Source organism: Ornithorhynchus anatinus, chromosome X1 (assembly GCF_004115215.2).
Source record: "Ornithorhynchus anatinus isolate Pmale09 chromosome X1, mOrnAna1.pri.v4, whole genome shotgun sequence".
In the NCBI taxonomy this organism is placed as follows: domain Eukaryota; kingdom Metazoa; phylum Chordata; class Mammalia; order Monotremata; family Ornithorhynchidae; genus Ornithorhynchus; species Ornithorhynchus anatinus.
The window spans coordinates 48,991,927-49,010,900 of record NC_041749.1 but is presented as its reverse complement, the minus strand read 5'-3'; the positions used below and the strand labels follow the sequence as shown (position 1 = coordinate 49,010,900).

General features: G+C 46.3%; 1 protein-coding gene across 8 annotated transcripts in view; it reads left to right on the top strand.

The window, feature by feature from the left end:
- TMCC1 (transmembrane and coiled-coil domain family 1) overlaps positions 1 to 18,974 on the top strand; it is a 280,809-nt gene that overhangs the window by 62,696 nt on the left and 199,139 nt on the right. For 5 of the 8 annotated variants that reach the window (XM_029050478.2, XM_029050477.2, XM_029050476.2 and 2 more), the window contains 2 exons: positions 1,106 to 1,359; positions 15,948 to 16,043. In XM_029050478.2, the coding sequence (XP_028906311.1) occupies positions 1,147 to 1,359; positions 15,948 to 16,043 (309 nt within the window). In that variant the 5' untranslated portion in view covers positions 1,106 to 1,146. Of the gene's footprint in view, positions 1 to 629; positions 1,360 to 15,947; positions 16,044 to 18,974 lie in introns of all 8 variants that reach the window. The other 3 variants (XM_029050475.1, XM_029050472.1, XM_029050474.1) reach the window with 3 other exon arrangements.

Genomic DNA, 18,974 nt, shown 5'->3' with positions numbered 1-18,974 from the left:
TACCTCAAGATTTTAATGGAAAACACAGCCGTGACTGGGTTCACGTGCCACTCGGTTGTCCCTTAAATCTCCTCCGTTGGGATTCAGCATCACTAATAGTTAACAGCAGATATGACAGGCGAGATTAGCTCTCCTCTGAGAGGCTAGTGATACCAGGCTAATGATAATCTGATCGGTTTGGACTTCCCATATAGCAGCTATTTGGATGTCAGCTCTAAATTGGGCTCTGTAGTATCCAGTCACCTTTACATTTAAAACGAGAAGGTATTTTTAGCCTTGCTTTCTCTTTTTCTCCTGTTTTGGTCCTTTCCCTGTGGTAGAGGATTTATATGTATATATGTGTGTTGGGGAGGGGGGTGTGGGTGAACATATATATCTATTTGTTTACAGATATATTTCTATATCTTTATATACATTAATATCTCTCTACATATACATATCTCTATATGTGTGCGTGTGTATTCCTCTTACCACGTGCATTTTAACTCCTTGCTTCTTAGATCACTTGACTTAAAGACTGCTTGATGATAAGTCACATTGGTTTGGCTAGTAGCACGTTCTTTGTGTTCTTAGCTTTAACCCAATAGTTTCTGCATGGATTTTTAATATCAGCTTTTTTTGTTTAACAGTAGATAAGCATGAGATCTCCGTCGCACAGCTGCATGCATAGTCTCGGTTGAAGCAGTCGCCCGGCTAATTGGTTGACAGTCTCGGTATGTTATAAACAAACAGACAAAAGGCATTTTAAAGACGGGCAGCATCTGTATTTATGATTTTGCAAATAAGCGCGGTGAGTGTCTGCTGATGGAGCCCTCTGGCAGTGGAGAGTCTTATGATGACCCTGATCCTGGAGGCAAACCCCAAGATCCAGTGGCCAGAAAGCAGCCCGAGGCAGAGCAAAAGTTATCCAAAATGACCCACAATGCCCTGGAGAACATTAATGTGATTGGCCAAGGCTTGAAGTACCTCTTCCAGCACCAGCGCCGGAGGTCATCAGTGTCTCCGGGTGATATTCAGCAAGCTCAGGCTGATTTGGAGCCTGAGGTGGATCTGGAAAGCCAGAGCTGCTATCCTGAAACTGATGATGTCTCCACCCACCCCACAGCTCTGAACCGAGTTCTACAGCAGATCCGAGTGCCACCCAAGATGAAGAGGGGAACGAGCTTGCATAGCAGGCGGGGCAAGCCAGAGGCCCCAAAGGGAAGTCCCCAGATCAACAGGAAGTCAGGTCAGGATGCGGCAGTTTTGCACCCAGGCCGGCCCAGATCGTCTTCCACCACCGATGCTCCCACCAGTACAGCTGTTATGGAATTTGCCTGTGCCGCGTATCTACCTGGAGAGGAGGCCACTACGGAAAGGGTGAGTTGGCCACGTCTTCCTCTCTTAGTTCACTGTTTGTCACTTTCTCCGACACCCAACCTTTCTTTGAAAGCGAGCGTTTTTAAGAGGGATGCTTGCTTTCTGTCTCTCTCGCTTTTTTAAAAAAAATTATCCCCCTTTCCTTTTAAAGCGATCCTAGATGTATTGAGTTCTGAGTCCTATCTTGGCTTGGACTTGTGGGGGAGGGCGGGGGGGGTTAGGGTTTCTGACAGTTTATTAAGCAGTACTCTGTGCTTATAACTGAGACCTGGCCCCACCTCCCTGGAGAAAGAGTTCTGCTTTAAGGAACCTTCGGGGAAGAAACCTTCTGCCCTGATGAAATGAACATAGCGAAAGATGCTAATGGTCAGGTCTGCTTCCCGGAACTGTGGGCTGAATGTCAGGTGATGCCAAAACACAAGTTAACTGGTCATCCTTACTTTTGTTTCTTAAAAATTCTCCATGTTACTAAAGAGCAGTTAAAAGGAGTTTTGGTTTTGCATGCGGGGAAATGACTTCCCTACAACTTGTGCAGTCTGAGAAAAGAGCTTCCCCAGAGGTGGCTTTGCATATTCCCAGCAAGAGATACGTAGTAATGAAAATACTGGCTTTGTTTGGCCGAGCCCTGTCTGGGTGAGAGAAGTTGCCATGCCGAGATGTGGCACATGCCCAGCAGCATCTCAGCTTCAGTGACTAAGTTTGTTGGTGCGTCCCGGTCTTTAGCCACGACAGTCCTGGATTGTGTAGGTGGTCCCGGCCAATTTTAGATGAAGTGGCCAGCATACCTTGCACAACCCCCAGGTGCTTTTCCTCTCGGAATTCTGGGTCTCCTAAATTGCACATGCTCATTTCAGGCCCCAGAGGATTCTGGGGCTTTCAGTACAGATGCCTTCAAATACTGGGAGAGGGGTGTGTGTGTGTGTGTCTGTGTGTGTACGTACGTGCACGCGTGCCCCTTGAGTTTTCTGGAAGGCTTCATTTTTGAGGTTGATGCCTCTTTGTCTTTGAATCCACAAATTGGGGGTGGGTCTAGTCCTCTAGCCTGTAAGCTCCTTGTGGGCAGGGAGCGTGTCTGTCAACTCTGACAGGTTGTACTCCCCCAAGCGCTTAGTTCAGTGCTCTGCGCCCAGTAAGCGCTCCACTTTTAAAAGTATTGGTTTTTCTGATCCTAAGGGAGTTGAGAGCTGTTTGGCAAAGCGGCTCTTCATTGATGACAGAATATGTGACAGCCCCAAAGGTCAGATCTTGGAAATTTGTTTTCAGGTTGTATTAATTCCAGATCAGGCACCAGGAAGAAAAGACAAAATGTTCGGTTTGTTTTCCGTAGCATCCAGGCTGTATAAGAGAAGCCTTTGGCCAGCCTCCAGTTATTTACAAACAATCCTTCTCCTTTATCTCTCTGGACTCTGCCACCCAGTTCAGTTTGTTTCACAGAATCCAGCGGTGAATTAGATATTTACAACCAGGAGAAGGGATCGAGGAATTTTCTTTTCTCTCGTTTTCAGGACTGTTAACGGTTTCTTTCCTCCCCGAAGAAACGTTATTTGCAATTAGAATCTTTTAATGAGAAACATATTAAATCCTCAGAATGAGTATTAATGGCCCTTTTAGTTAACCGTATGCATTACGCTACATATCTTGGGCTTTTAATTGATTTTTATCAGTAGTACAATTTAGAAGAATTCCTTTGATCCACGAGGACAACTAAGGAGTTTTTCGTCCTGGGTGTGTAAACCCCCACACAGTAGCTTTGTTAATAAACTTTCTATGGCAATTTCATCACCTAAACTGTTGGGTACTCTTCTAAAACTGCTTTCTCAGAGAGGATTATATGGTAAATGAGAATTTCGACACACCAAAGGAATCTTCTGTTCCTTGAGAGAAACCAGAACCCAGAAACTTGCATTTAATATCAGTTTTATTTTATTTCAGCAGTGTAGTCTGATGACTTCTGGCTTTTAAATTTGACAGTCACTATAGTTCAGTTTCATTACCTGTGTAGAATGTTGACTGAGGCTCCCCCTAAGTATAGGATTAGCACCAACTTTCAGATTACTGTGATTAAACCAAAAGACCTGCTGCTCAACTTTTTGTTTGGGGCTTTTTTTTTAATCTTGCTTTCAAACCCAAAAATAAAACAGCTGGGTGGGATGTTTTGTCTTGGTTTGGGATTGCGTGAGGGAGCTTGGAGATTACTTTTTCTGCATGTTGCTTCAGAAAGAGACAAAACGATGAGTTCCCAGAAAGGGAAAAGTTGTATTCTTCCTTATCCAGCCCAAACTCATTTCCCCATTTTTTTCCCCTCTGACCTCTCATGTGAGGCTTGCGGGTTTGTTTTGGTCGACCGTGTCAAATGACACAGGTTTACGCTTTGGAGTGGGGGCCACCTTGTCTCTCTGCGTGCAGTGAAGAATACTCTGTAGCTTCTTCAACTTCACTCCTTTTTAGATGAGATTAGATGCAGGGTCAGTTAGTTTGGCATCCATTAGGACAAGTCCCTTCAGAGGACTTGAAAGGCAAGAGAAGACCAGTGATGAATGGGCCTCGATCCTGATTCCTTTGGACCGAAACCCTGGGCAGAGGAATTGATTAGAGTGGGCCATTTGCATTCTCACCCCTGCCAGTCATTCTTGTTATTATTATTATAACATTATTATTATTATTGTCATTATTATCATTATTATAAAACTAAAGCGTGGCTTAGTGGAAAGGGCACGGGCTTGGGAGTCAGAGATCGTGGGTTCTAATCCCGCCTCCACCACTTGTCAGCTGTGTGACTTTGGGTAAGTCACTTAACTTCTCTGTGCCTCAGTTACCTCATCTGTAAAACGGGGATTAAGACTGTCAGCCCCACATGGGACAAGCTGATTACCTTGTATCTACCCTGGCGCTTAGAACATCGCTTGGCAAATACCGCTTAACAAATACCGCAAATAAGCGCTTAACAAATACCATCGTTATTATCGTTATTACTTGTTAAGCGCTGCTTATGTGCCAAGCACTGTTTCAAGCTCTGGAGTAGATACAAGTTAATCAGACTGGACACAGTCCCCGTCCCACGTGGGGCTCACTATCCAAGCAGGAGGGAGAACAGGTATTGAATGTAAGCTCGTTATGGGCAGGGAATGTGCCCCCCATTTATTGTTATATTGTACTCTCCCAAGCACTTAGTGCAGTACTCTGCACACAGTAGGGCTCAGTAAATGCGATTGAATGAATTTTGCAGATGAGGAAACAGGCACAGAGAAGTTAAGTGATCTGCCCAGGGTCACACAGCAGGCAGATGGTGGAGCGGGGATTGAAACTCAGGTCCTCCGACTCCCAGGCCTGTGGATGTTTCCACTAGGCCATGCAGCTGCCTAGCTCCATTTCAGTCGGTCTGTTCGCATCTTCAAGATATCCTGTAATGATTATTTTCTCAATGTAATTTATTGGCAACCTTGGCATCCAGGACTCCTGGGGCCTCATTATTGCATAAGTGGATTACATTAATAATGTCCTAAACTGAATATATATGTGTGTGTGTGTGTGTGTGTGTGTGTGTGTGTGTGTTGGGGGGCGGAGAATAGGTTTTGTATATTTGCTAGATTACATTACCTTGGTTTAACGTTAATTTAGGAAGGTGGTTGTGGCAGAATCTGAATAGTCAATCAGATAAGACTTAGCTGTCTAGAAGGTTTCCTGGTGATAGTTTGAAAGAGATTGAGTTAGCTAATCATCGTGTCCCGATGAGAGATTGCTTTAGAGGAGAATCACTTAGGGAAGACTTGGCCATCCCAATGGTTGGCACCCCATAACTGATCCCAGTTTTCCGAGTTACAGGCTTAGGTCTGTTAAACATTCCTGCACAAAGGGAAACCGGTCCACAGACAAAACCATTCTGTCGAAGAGGACCAGAAGGGTCTCTGGCTTAGGTTTGTTTCGGTATCCCTTGCCGTTCGCAGAATGCTGAGGTACCAGGGGTGCCTGATAATTCAAGGAAATCTATAGAACAGGAAATCTATCCCTGGCCAGCTCTTGACAAAGGTCTGGGGTTTGTGACTGGCTGGGGCATCAGGGTGGGAGAGCAAGACGAAGGGTCTAGGTTTCACCGAGAAAAACTAGGACTACTTAGAGGGAAATTACTCTGCTTTTGTCATGGTTTTTCATCATGGCTCATTCTCTAGCTAAGAAGATCCTTTTGAGGTAAGGTATCCCAGATTATGCTTTCTTCAATTAGAGGACTGTTTTACTCATGTAATTCTGCTTCTCTGTGTGACCGAAATGTAATATTTTCCTGACCATCCTGGCGTCTTAAAGACCCTTCAGGTAGTGCATGTCTCTCAACTCTTCTGGAATATTTGTGTATTACAAGGGTAGCACCTAGCACTGGGGACGCTCTGGGGGAGAGTGAGGAGAAAGGTTGAGCTTGCTTTGGCATTGATGTTAATGCTATGAGAAGGTGATTCTCCAGTGCAGACCAAATAAATCACCCGAAGCGGTGAAAAATTATTCGGATCTTATATAAAACTGGAGATACTTAGGCAGGTGTGTGTTTTCCAGGCCGCTAAATACAGCAAGAAGCTTCACATCGGGACTGTAAGTAGAAAATTATAAAAGAGGAACACATTTTACATTGTGGAATATATTAATACTTATTGCAGCTCACAACGAGAACTCCAGAACAGTTTTCACCAATGTCACAGTGAGAAAATGCTCAATTTTCCGCCCATCCTTCCCCCTTTCATTACACTCATTTAATTACTGAACGTATTCTTATGTCACTGTGCTAATTATATCCTGTCCTGCTCTGTTAGCTTATAGACAAGCAGGGCGGCTCAGTGGAAAGAGCCCAGGCTTGGGAGTCAGGGGTCATGGGTTCTAATCCCGGCTCCATTACTTGTCAGCTCTGTGACTTTGGGCAAGTCGCTTAACTTCTCTGGGCCTCAGTTACCTCATCTGTAAAATGGGGATTAAGACTGTGAGCCCCATGTGGGACAACCCGATCACCTTGTATCCCCCCAGCGCTTAGCACAGTGCTCGGCACATAGTAAGTGCTTAACAAGTGCCATCATTATTATTAGAGAAGCAGCGTGGCTCAGTGGAAAGAGCATGGGCTTGGGAGTCAGAGGTCACGGGTTTGAATCCCAGATCTGCCACTTGTCAGCTGTGTGACTGTGGGCGAGTCACTTCACTTCTCTGTGCCTCAGTGACCTCATCTGTTAAATGGGGATGAAGACTGTGAGCCTCAAGTCGGACCACCTGATTACCCTATGTCTACCCCAGCGCTTAGAACAGTAAGCGCTTAACAAATACCAACATTATTATTATTATTAGACATTTATAGGGCAGAGTCCCAAGTGTTCAGTGGACTCAGTAAAATCTGCACCCAGTTCTTCTTAAAAGATGGGGTTGTGTTCTTGCAAAACCCCGTGCTAAGGAAAACTTGGGTTATTATCCTCAGTCTGAGTCCGATGCACGCACAGTACCGTTTCTTCCGATATTTAATTATGCTGTAGCTTCTTTTTTTAAAAATGGTATTTGTATGTGCCAGGGACTGCACTCAATGCTGGGGGTAGGTACCAGGTTGGGTCCGGTCCGTGTCCCACATTGGGCTCGCAGACTTGACTCCCATTTTTACAGATGAGGTAGCTGAGGCGCAGAGTTCAGTGACTTGTCCGAGGTCATAGGAGCAGACACCTGGCGGAGCCGGGATTCGGATTCAGGTTCTAACTCCCGGGCCCGGGCTCTTTCCACTAGGCCACGCTGCTTCCCCTGGACGCGTGGTCTAGCGGAGAGAGCATGGTCCCGGGAGTCAGAGGAGCTGGGCTCTAATCCCAGGCCCTACGATGCAAGGACACAGAGGTAGGGCCGTGCCGCTGAATCTTCAAGCACCGTTTTTGTCTTTTGGGATTTTGTAGGAAAGAAGCTTGGGGAGCGATTTGGAGACCTTTCGCCCGGAAACAAATTTTGAATCTGTATGGACTCTCTTAAGCAAGGGCAGGCGACTGGTGCTTCAAGAGCAAGGGAGAGCAGCGAGACCGCTCAAGTGTGCTGGAATGCTCTTCTAATGAGCGCTCCTACACTACCTCCAAGGGGCAGCAGCATTGCAGGACAAGACCGGACTTCTCCCACAGATGAAATGAAATCCAGTGGGTCCTTGGTATCTGGTCAGCAGTGATGTGGCTGAGGCTGTGGGACCTACTGTGGTGAGAGTGGCTGGGGTAGAAATCAATCAGTCAGTGGTATTTATTGAGCGCTTACTAGATAAGGATATCCTGAGGCTGTTTGTCTCCTGACAGCATTAGGTAAGGTTATTATAACAGAAGGATTTTTGCGAGGCCCAGTCTCTCTGTCTTGACCTTCGTTTTGAAGCCTTATCGGTAGCCACATCCCTGGCCTATATTATGAAAAATGATCATTCCCGACATGTTGGAGAGAGTTCTGGAGAATTCAACTCTTTCAAGGGGCTTTAGCTTTTTTCTGTGGAGAAATAGGAGGGTTATCTGAAGAGCTCTTTTGACCTTAAAACCCTGGAAGAATATACGATTATCTTTTATCTCTTTTTTTTCCACAAGAGACCCAGTGGGCTTGGGGTTTCCATGGAACCTCAAGATAGAAGGGAATATTTTTGCCTCAAAGCCTGTGACCTTCCTTGGCCCAGATGATTGATTGGGCCTTCATCAAGTCCACGTATTTAAATCATAACTTTTATCTTTGAAAGATTTGGTTGCAAAAGAGAATTTTTTTTAAAAAAAAAGCAACTCCTCAAGCTTTGGTTGGGGTCTCCCTCCTCTCCCCCCCAATTTGGGCAACATAATTCGTATCTAAATCCCATTTTCCTGCTCATTTTTGAGCTGTGTGAGGCAGAGTGAGAAGAATTGGTTTTGCCTTTTAACCGTTTGCATACTGCCTTTTCAGATAGATCTTGGTGCATTGATGGTTGTGCAAAATATATTTCTAATGCATCAAGAGACTCTTTCAACTAACTTGTCTATGAGCAATTTCAGTAGTCTGAGACAGGCACCCAAGGAGCTGCTGTAGTGTGTCGACTCGGTTCTTGGGAATTCTTGGGCTTACGGCTCCTGTTAGATTTGTTTTTATGCAGCGCCCACTGTTTGCGGTGTACCAGTCTAGGCACTTGGAGAACATTCAGAAGAAACAAAAACATATGACCCCTGCCCTCAAGGAACTAACATTCAAAAGGGGGGAATGGGAGAAAAACAGACATAAAAGGGAAGATAGAGAAGCAAGTCTGTCTGATTTTTTTGAGATCTTCTGATTCTTACATTGTGCTTCCAACCACAGAAATGAAGAAATAGAAACAAATTTTCTGTACCTATTTTCTGTGTGGAAACTTTGGAGGTGAATAACCTGAACTCAGCTCGGCGAGAAAAAAGGCTCCTATTAATAGGCAGTAAATTCTGAATACCTTTGAGGGGGCTCTTCCCTGTTTCTGGTTCTTCCGCATGCCTTCTGAGCATGAATTTATTTGAGTGCTTACTGTGTGTAGAATGCTCTACTAAGCGCTTGTGAAAGTACAATACACCAGAGTTGGTTTGACATGTTCCCTGCCCACAAAATAGGCCATAGGACTGCTGATACAGCTTTATTGCCCTGCTTCTCTTTGGCAGGAAAATGAAAGGAGTGAGATTTGTTTGTATCAAGGGAACATCTGGATAATAATAATAATGGTATTTGTTAAGCGCTTACTATGTGCCAAGCACTGTTCTAAGCATTGGGGTAGGTAGAACGTAATCAGGTTGTCCCACATGGGGCTCACAGTCTTAATCGCTATTTTATAGATGGGGTAACTGAGGCACAGAGAAGTTAAGTGATTTGCCCAAGGTCCTGCAGCAGACACGTGGCGGAGCCGGGATTAGAACTCGGGTCTTCTGACTCCCAAGTCCGTGCTCTCTCCACTAAGCCACGCTGCTATCTCTAGCTGGATCTGAGCTAAAGAATCTGGGGCCAGTGAAAAGATTAAAAAAAGAGATAACACCAGTACAGGACAGGTGCCAATTCAAGCTAGTTTTGGATGGTGATATACTGAGGGGAATCAGTGGACAGCTCTCAGTGTAATTATTCTTGCACTGTGGGTAAACATTTATGAGTTCAAGAAACCCATCTAACCTGCAGAATAAATAACCATCTGGAAAGCTTGGAAGTTTTCAGCATCAAAACCAGTATAGTTTTCTATTGAACCCATTTAAGCAGTTTCACACTGATTTTTTTCATTTATTTTGATAAAGAAATAGCATGGTAAGGAGGAGACGACAGCAGTGCAGATTGAGGGGGTAAATCTAGAGAGAAGGAGGGAGACCTTTTATTAGGAAAATGTTGGAAAGGAGGAGAAAGAAGAGGAGAGGGTAGTGAAGAGTAATAAGAATAAGTGGAGAGACTTTGGAAATCTCTCAGCAGGTTGGCGAGGTCATTGAGAGTTGAGGAGTGTGGACACCTGGGGCTTAAGGGGAATTTCACCTTCAGGATAATAACAACAACAATTGTATTTGTTAATAATAATAATAGTAATAATAATGGCATTTGTTAAGCGCTTATTATGTGCCAAGCACTGTTCTAAGCGCTGGGGGAGATACAAGGTAATCAGGTTGTCCCACGTGGGGCTCACAGTCCTAATCCCCATTTTACAGATGAGGTAACTGAGGCACAGAAAAGTCAAGTGACTTGCCCAAAGTCACACAGTTGACAAGTGGCGGAGCCGGAATTAGAACCCATGACCTCTGACTCCCAAGCCCGGGCTTTTTCCACTGAGCCGCGCAGCTTCTCAGCTTATTGGTTAAGCGCTTACTATGTGCCAGGCACTGTTGTTCTAAGCGCCGGAGTGGATACAAGGTAATCGGATGGTCCCACGTGGGGCTCACGGTCTTTAGTCCCCATTTTACTGATGAGGTAATCGAGGCACAGAGAAGTTGAGCGGCTCGCCCAAGGTCACACAGCGACGAGTGGCGGAGCCGGGATTAGAACCCACAAACTCTGTCTCCCAAGCCCGTGCTCTCTCCACTAAGCCACGCTGCTTCTCTCATGGCCCCCATTATTCGCTTTTGCATCTTTCAAAGCTCCCGTCATTGGCCGCTACCCCTCATTTACAGGCACTCTGCCCTCCAGGCCCCAGCACTGATTTCTGGATGAGTTAGATGCCTTTCTTCCCACAAGCCCATCGTCCTGCCCTGCTCCTTGGAAACATCCACGTCCTTGTTAATGATCCCGCCGATCCCTCGCCCCGGCCCCTCGCATCGGTCCGGTACTTGGCTCTGCTGACCTCCAGCTCCACCCCGACATCGCCACCCACCAACGTGTGAGCATTTGTTGCTTAACGATGTGATGACTCCTAAGCAGAAGGCACTTAGGAGAAGTTAGAGCTAAGGAATCAGTCCAAGGCATAGAGGGAGACTTTGCATGAACCTTTTGAAAAAACTGCAAAACTCTGATCCAACTGGTCTAGGAGAATATTTGCAAACACAGTGATTGCCGGAAGAAAGATTTACTTGAAACCGAGTGCAAGAGGAAACTGAGATTGTAAACCGTAAAGCCACCAAATCAGCCCCTTATTGTTTAGATTAATCTCTCGCTTTTTTTAAAAAATGGTATTTGTTAAGCACTTAGTATGTGCCAGGCTAAGCTCTGGGGTAGGTACAGGTTAATTAGGTCAGACACAGTCCCTGTCCTGCATGGGGCTCCCAGTCTAAGCAGGGAGTTGAACACTACCCAGTAGTGAACAGTATTTAATCCCCCCATTTAATTGACTTGCCCACGGCTCACATAGTAGGCAAGTGGCAGAGTCAGGATTGGAACCCAGGTCCCCTGACTCCCAGGTCTGTGTCTTTTGGGCAAGATTACTAGCACTGGCAGATTGAGAATATAAATTTAAAGTGGGCCTCAAGCAGGATGAAATTCAGGGAAGCGCTCTCAGTGACAAAAAGCAAAGAATACAAATACAAAAGGGCAAAATACAGAAGAAAGCAGCATGGGCCTGGGAGTCAGAGGACCTGGGTTCTAATCCCGGCTCTGCCACTTGTCTGCCGCGTGATCTTGGGCAAGTCACTTAACCTCTTTTTGCCTCGGTTTCCTCATCTGTAAAATGGGGGTAATAATAATGATGGTATTTGTTAAGCGCTTACTATGTGCCAAGCACTGTTCTAAGCGCTGGGGTAGATACCAGGTAGGTTGTCCCACGTGGGGCTCACAGTCTTAATCCCCATTTTACAGATGAGGTAACCGAGGCACAGAGAGGTGAAGTGACTTGCCCGAAAATCACACAGCAGACAAGTGGCGGAGCCGGGATTAGAACCTACGACCTCTGACTCCAGAGCCTGGGCTCTTTCCACTAAGCCATGCTGCCTCTCTATACTCCCTCCTGTTTAGACCGTGAGCCCCATGTGGGACAGGGACTGTGTCCAACCTGAATATCTTGGGTCTACCCCAGCCCTTAGTAGTGTGCTTGGCACAGAGTCAGTGCTTAACAATGCCATTATATTATTATTATTATTGTTATTAGTATTATTAAAAAACCAACTAGGAACTAGAACAATAGGAAGAGATCTGAGAGTCATCTTTGACCTCCAGTTGAATGAATCGGCAATGCAATGCCATTATTGAAAATGTGTGTTTCATCAGCATTGTGACATTCAAGAAAGCCGTGAAGCAATCCTTCAGTATACTCTTCTGTAGTCGAGAGTCTTATCGGATAGCATCGTGTCTGTTTCTGGCCACCACACATTAAAAACGTTGTAGAGACACTGAAAAATACTTCTAAAAGAGCAACAGAAGAGTTGGAAGATAGGTTTCACAGTCAATCGGTGGTGTTTGTTGAGCGCTTACTGTGTGCAGAGCACTGTACGAAGTGCTTAGGTGCGTAAAAGACACCAGCGTCCCGCCCACGACAAGTTTACAAGGGTTAATGTTGTAAATATTTTTTGTTCTTCTCCCCCATTAGAGTGTAAGGTCCTTTTGGGCAGGGAACATTTACCCTTTATCTACCCCAGTGCTTAGAACAATGCTTGGCATATAGTAAGCGCTTAGCAAACACCATAATAATAATAATGTCACTTGATTATCCCATACTCCCCAAGTGCCTAGTACAGTGCCCCGCACTAGTGGATGCTCAGTAAGTACGCAATTACTGCTACTATAGAAATTGGGGTTGTTTAGGCAAGTGAAGAAAATGATAAAGGGATGACGTACCTTTCCTATACCGAAGACGGTTTTTTGTGAAGTGGATGTTCTCCGTGATCATAGAAGAAATGGGTTTAAGTTGCAGTAAGAGACTATTTGTCTCTAAAGAGCATTATTGGTCAGTGCTAAAACAGTAGAATGGATAGATTACAGAGGGGTGGAATCCTCTCTCCCTAAAGAATAAACTACCTATTTTAGATGGTTTAGCCCTTCTCTTCCGGATGGCAGGAAACAGAGGGAGGCGAAGTGAGCTACACCAGATAGTTTCTTAAAGGGCCCTCTAGGACTCTGATTCGAAGGATCTTTTGTCCTTCCATGATGATTTTTTATTTGACCGGTCTAACATCAGCTAAGTATTTCATTGCTCTTGGGCATTCCCCCTTTATGTGATGGTAGGATCTGTCAACATCCCAGAAATATGAGAAATGATGATTTGGGGGAGTGTAGATTCCTTGGGTGATTTTTCGAGACTAGTATGTATTATTATTCACGCGTAGTATGTATTAAACTTGTTTGTGTGCTGGTTTTCCTGGGTTCCCATGCCCTTCTTACTCCTGAGAGACATTTGATGAAAATTATATATGCTTTAATGCTTGGGATCAGCCATTCTCCTAGGCAGCTGACTCCCAAAGAATTAATAAATTATGACCATTTTGGGGAGGGAGGTCAGATTTTAAAAATCAGTGTTGTGTTTCTTCTTTCTCCAATATGAAGTGTTCTGCCAAGGGCGAACTGCTTGTTTTCAATTTCTAGGCTCTTATTAAATTGTTGAAGTGGGAGGGTAATGTGTCTCTAAGAACCCACTTATTGGATGTGTCTCAACACTTGATTTCCATAACTTTGCATGTGTAATATTTTCTGGGTTTTGCTACATTCGGCAGAGAAATTAAGAAAGATGATTGTCATAGTGTGACTAAGTGTAGAATAATTAAGGCTTATATTGAGACAGTTCAAATCACTTTTTCAAAATTAGAGCTCATTTTGGTATGTATCTGCATGAAGTTGTCCCTGTAATGTGATGGTAAACTGATGAGTTTAGTTGGCTGTGAGATCTAAAGGATGCTAGGTGGAAGTTATTCATCCTGATACATAATGTCCATTTCCTCCTTTCCTTAATTAAACAGCTCCTAGTGAAAATAGTAGGACTCCCTGGTGTGCTGTTGGCTAGCGTGTGGCATCTTTTCATTTAAGAAGCCACCGGCTCCAGTGGTTAAGATTAAAAGCACAAGTTTACGAGGAATAGAGAGAGTGCAGATGCTGTCCTGACCCCCTGCCTCCCAACCCTCAGCAGCTCTCAGAACCTGAACTCTTCACGGGTAGGGGTCACGTCTCTGTTCTTTGTAATTTCCTCAGGGCCTTGATCACTGCTCTGCATGAAAGGGCACTTGGATCAATCGATAGTATTTATCGAGCGCCTCCTGGGTGCGGAGCACCGTCCTAAGCATTTGGGGGCGTACGATAGAGTGAGTGGACGTAACCTTTGCCCTCGAAGAGCACGCAGCCTGGTAGGGGGCATATGGAAATAACGTACAGAGAAGAGGAAGGAAGAAAGAAAAGCAGATACGTAGGTGAGCGAGTGCATAATAATAGGGTTTATAGGACGATCTGTACGGAAGTGCTGGGCTGCGTGAACAAGTGGTTTACTTGCTGGGTGCAGAAGTGTTGAGGTGGCAGCTGGGGGATAGAACTCGGGGAGAAGAAAAAATTAACTTGGGAAGGCCTCTTGGAGGAGCTGAGATTTCAGAAGGTCTCTGAAGATGGGCATAGCTGTGTTCTGGCAGATTTTGCGGGGGTGGTGGGTGGTTCCAGGCAGGAGGGAGTGAGCAAGGGGTGGGAGGTGGGAGAGGCAAGAATGAGGCCCAGTGGGTCGGTTAGCAGAAGAGCGGCTACGTAGGAGGGAGCAAGCTGATGGAAACGTCCCTCCTTGACCGACGGACCAAGATTGTGAATTGCAGTGTTCGTCTCTTAGAAAAGAAAATGTGAACAGTGACTCTGGGGTCCTAAGGAGAAGGAATCCTGTGGTCTCCGAGGGTTGAGAATCTAAATGATCGCCGTCATAGCTATTCTTAGTCCTCAAGGACTCATCCCTGCCTCCCCGGAGAAGGGACAGCTTGACCAGATTCAAGTCAGAATTCACAGTACTTGGGAAGCCAACCACCCCCTCAGCCTTCCCTCCTCATTCCCGCAAAATCGTTCAGAGCTCTCCTCCAGGTAAACGAGTGCGAGCTTGGATTGGAGGGGAGTGGTCTCTCTCCCGCTCCCCATCCGGTGGCACAGTTAATTTCGTTAGGGTCATGCACCCCTTTCCCCTCATGAGGCTCCAGTATTCTCAAGTTGAGGAAAACCGTGCAAGCCTTCCGTCATCCGGGAAGACGAAGTGTTTTCTAGGGTCGATGGATCTCCAAGAGCTATTTTTTAACTTTCAGTGTTCAGCGGGGCCATCCCCTGAGCCCTCTGATCCATGGCTGATGGCAGCTGGAGAATGTGGTGGCACTGTGATGAAATGACACCCCCCCCCCCCCGTTCTTCTCTTAATATTCTTGTCCCTTCTCCCACCTCCAGTCTCTCCTCCTCTCCCTCTCCGCCCCTCAAGATTGTGTCCCCGAGAGAATGCTTATCCTTTATTGCCACAGGAAACTAGCTAATCACCATCATCGTCTGTAGGATATTGATGCCCTACTCTGTTCAGAACACGGAACTAAGTACACTTGGAAGTGTACAGTAGTTAGTAGATTTAATCACTGCCTTGAAGGTGCTTACAGTCTAGGGGTGGGGAGCAGGTACTAAAATCATTTTCAGATTGACTGAAGAGGGAATACATATGCAATGTATATGGGCGAGCGGGTAAGTAATAGGGTATGAAGGCGTGTACGTAAGTGCTATTATTGGTTGCGTGTACACGAGTGCATAGGTGATACAGAAGTGCCAAAATGGCAATTGCGGGGACTGGAACCTGAAGAGGATGCTTCCCTCCACATGTCGGTCCACTCCGAGCACCACAAACATCTCCACTTTTGGATTGGCCCGTCTCAGTCCCACCTTCGCTCCCTGCCCCGATCGAAGGAGACGAGGTCCTCCGCGGGTTGTCCGCGAGGAAGGAGCTGGAGAACCCCACGGCCTTGCTCAGGCTCTCGGTGCTTAAGGTGAACCGTCCGAAATCCAGGTCGATTAACTTCCAGGTCCCAAACGTCTTTGGGGCCCGACTGCATTCCTGCCCAGCAGTAGGATTCGGGGCAGGTTGACTTGCATTCAGGGCATTCCCAATGAGGAAGCGCATCCAATCAAGGGAACTCCATTCTCTTGTGACTCCCGAGAGCCACAGTGGATGACTCTCCTCTAGCTCACCTTTGGATGCGCCTGTTTTTGTGAGCTATGAGGACACAACAAAGACAAGTATCTCTGCCTTGCTCCCATAGGGTCCCTGTGAACCAAGGAGTCTTCTCAGCCATCTAAAGGTGATACCTACGAGAAAGCCTATCACTAGGAAATCCAGTCTTGGAATCCCCAGGAAGGTAAATGCTAACACTGGACGTCTCCTTGATGCCTTGGAGACCCCTTCTAAGAGATCTGCGAGTGCAGGGAATGTGGTTCCCACTTGAGGCGGACTGTCATGAGGGTTCAGCACAAAGTAAGGCACCTAACTATTAATAATTATAGCAACTATACATAGTAACTAGAGAGTCGTTCTTTGGCGGGAAGGTGAAGCTGCTGCCCGCGAGACCCCCTCCGTAGATGCGAGTGACTTTTGCGAGAGAATCGCTCGCACACTTTGACCATGAGAATGACCGTGGCCGCTGGGGGTGAGCAGGACTCCGGAATCAGTGGTTCAAAGAGGAAAGGTATTCCTACCGGCAGCGGGACACGTTGCTCATTTCTGGCATTGAGCCAACAGCACTCACTTGCCCGGTATCCCTTCGCTCAGTGGCCCACATTTTGAGGAATCTGATAGGACTATTGGCGCAGTCTGATTTCAGAAAAGACCGTCTCCAAGTCCTCAGCGGCACCAGATACCAACCGTGCTCTCACCCGTTTGGTAAATAACCATCAAGTATGATATTCAGATTGGCTCAGTAAAGCTCGGAAGGGTTTTAGGAGAAAACGCCCCCCTCGCCCCTCCGCCCGCTAAAAAGTACCAAGCCGCAGAGGACCGCAACAGCAGGAAAAGAAAGGAACCCACTGATTAGGATTCCCCCTACCCCATGGTACTCCCATGGTCTTATTAATACTCACCCAAATGCCCAAGCCACCCTTGAAGCCCCCCTGCCTCTCTCCCCCTAACCCCCAACCAGTCGCAGTTTCAAGACGCTTTCTTGGGAGGTGCCGTTCCTGGTATTCACTTCAATCTGAGGGGAAGGGGAGCTTTAGCCGCTGGTGACACCCAGCCCCCTTCACCAGACTCTTCAGAGACAAGGTTATAGTCCGTAGGCATCTGAACCTCCATCCCAAACTGGTCTCGTATATCCATGATAGGACGCTAGCGTTATGGTCTTCTCCAATCCCGGGGTGAAGGGGATGATCTTCTCACCTCCCATCCCCTCTGGGAACCTCGGGAGGGCCGTTCCATTCTTTCCCTGTAGAATTCTGCTTTAAAGTCTTCTCAGGATCAACGAGCAGCTGTTCATTTCCAGGTTTCCCACCACCCTAGGGTAGGCCATCTTGAAATGGAGTCGAAAGAAATGGCCAGTTAAGTGCATCCCCTTACTGTTCTTAGGCGTAGAGGGCAGAACTGACCCTCCAAGGAGCTCTCTCGGTCCACTCTGAGTATAATGCGGTGGCCACCGCAGTGATCCTGAAAACCCTCCACTTCGAAGAAATATGCAAAGCAGCTAAGTAGTCTACCCCACTTCCTTTCGCTCAGGGGTGTTTAATGAGCACTTACTGTGTGCAGAGCACTGTACTAACCTCTTGTCGCTTCTCACGATTGATTGCTGCTTGGATGCAGTCTCCAGTCAGGGGACTTGTTTTAGTCGACTCATTGTCTTTTGCCTTTTCCAGTAGCCCAGTTGCCATGTCCAGCTCCAAAATCGACCAGAGGTGACTTGCTGAAACCCAGATTCTCCTGAAGTTGGGTCGCTGTGCCAGGCGACACACTCACCCACCTCCCCTCTGTGGAGGGCAAGGCTTTTTCCTACTTGGCATACTCTCCCTGGCAGGGTTTATGGCTCTCTCTGGAAAATGATTGATCTCTCTAGGACTCTGAAAGTGGCAGAACCGTATCTCATCCTGGTCGGCTGCCTGGTCCCAGCAGACAGCCCCTTCAGGCTTTAGAAGGATGAGTCCTGAGGCTATTCAAGAGCAGCTGCGGTTGAAGATCTGCTTGGTCTACCCAACTCCTGAGGACTTCAGACTATGATAGATAGCCCTTGTTTCCAGGCATTCCTTTTAGGACACTGATTAGGCGCAAGTTGCTAGGTAAAGGTTGTGGGAGTCTCTCACGTCTGATGCACCTTGTGTTCCGATCCGTGATGCCGTCGATACTCCTGTTGACCGAGCACTGTGGAAGAATTTGTTCTTAGCAAACTCGATTCCCTGTGCGGTCAGTCATCACAGCTGTTACCTGATGGGAGAAGTTTCCTCTAGCTGACCGATATTTTAAATGTTGGCTTACGGCTTGGAGAGGAATGTTGGGTTTGTTTTTTTTCAACTCGAGGGCTACTCCCCATTTGCTTGGAGCTAGCTTCTTTTATCAAGTGTTGTCGGTTTTCTTGTTCTCTGAGTCCATTTCTCAGCTAAGGATGAGAAGCGGTTAATTCGCTGTTTTACACGGGGAATTTATGTTACCATACACACTCGTAGCCTTTGACCCAGTGTTCCTCGGAGGTCATGAACTGACACCTTCAGGCGCTGCTGAGAAATTCCTTTGAAAACTACTGCTCCGTCTCTACAATCTGGATGACCCTTCATTACCCACAGTACTTTGACCGTGGTGGAAACCCAGGTTCTGGCACACATTCTCACTTGTTTCCAGCCTGTGTCTCAGGCTGTCCTCATGGTCAGCAATCAGGTGAAACCAATTGTCAACATGACTGTGATGCCCAAAGCCCCGCCCATGCCCTGGAGAAGAAATGCTATCGAGAAGCTACTCCTGCTGTTAGGAGTTGGATTTGGTGAACAGCTTAAAGATTTTTGCTTTCATCGAGCAGGTTGCTGGGGATATAAATGACAAACTCAGCAGACTGTTTAGCTTCAACTGCCACTAGGTTTTAAATGTACTCTTCCTTTATAATAGCTCCGGAAATGGCAGCTTTCCAATATTACATTCATCCTATTTGAATAATTTTAATAACCAATATCTTGAATTGATGTAGTTCTTTTCCCCCAAGAAGCTAAAAGCATTTTGTGAATCTCCAGGATCGAGAAATGGTTTTGCTGGTCGCTTCCAAATACCTTTAGAATCCAGAATGCAGTGCTAATTTCACATATGAGAATGCCTTTATTCTAAT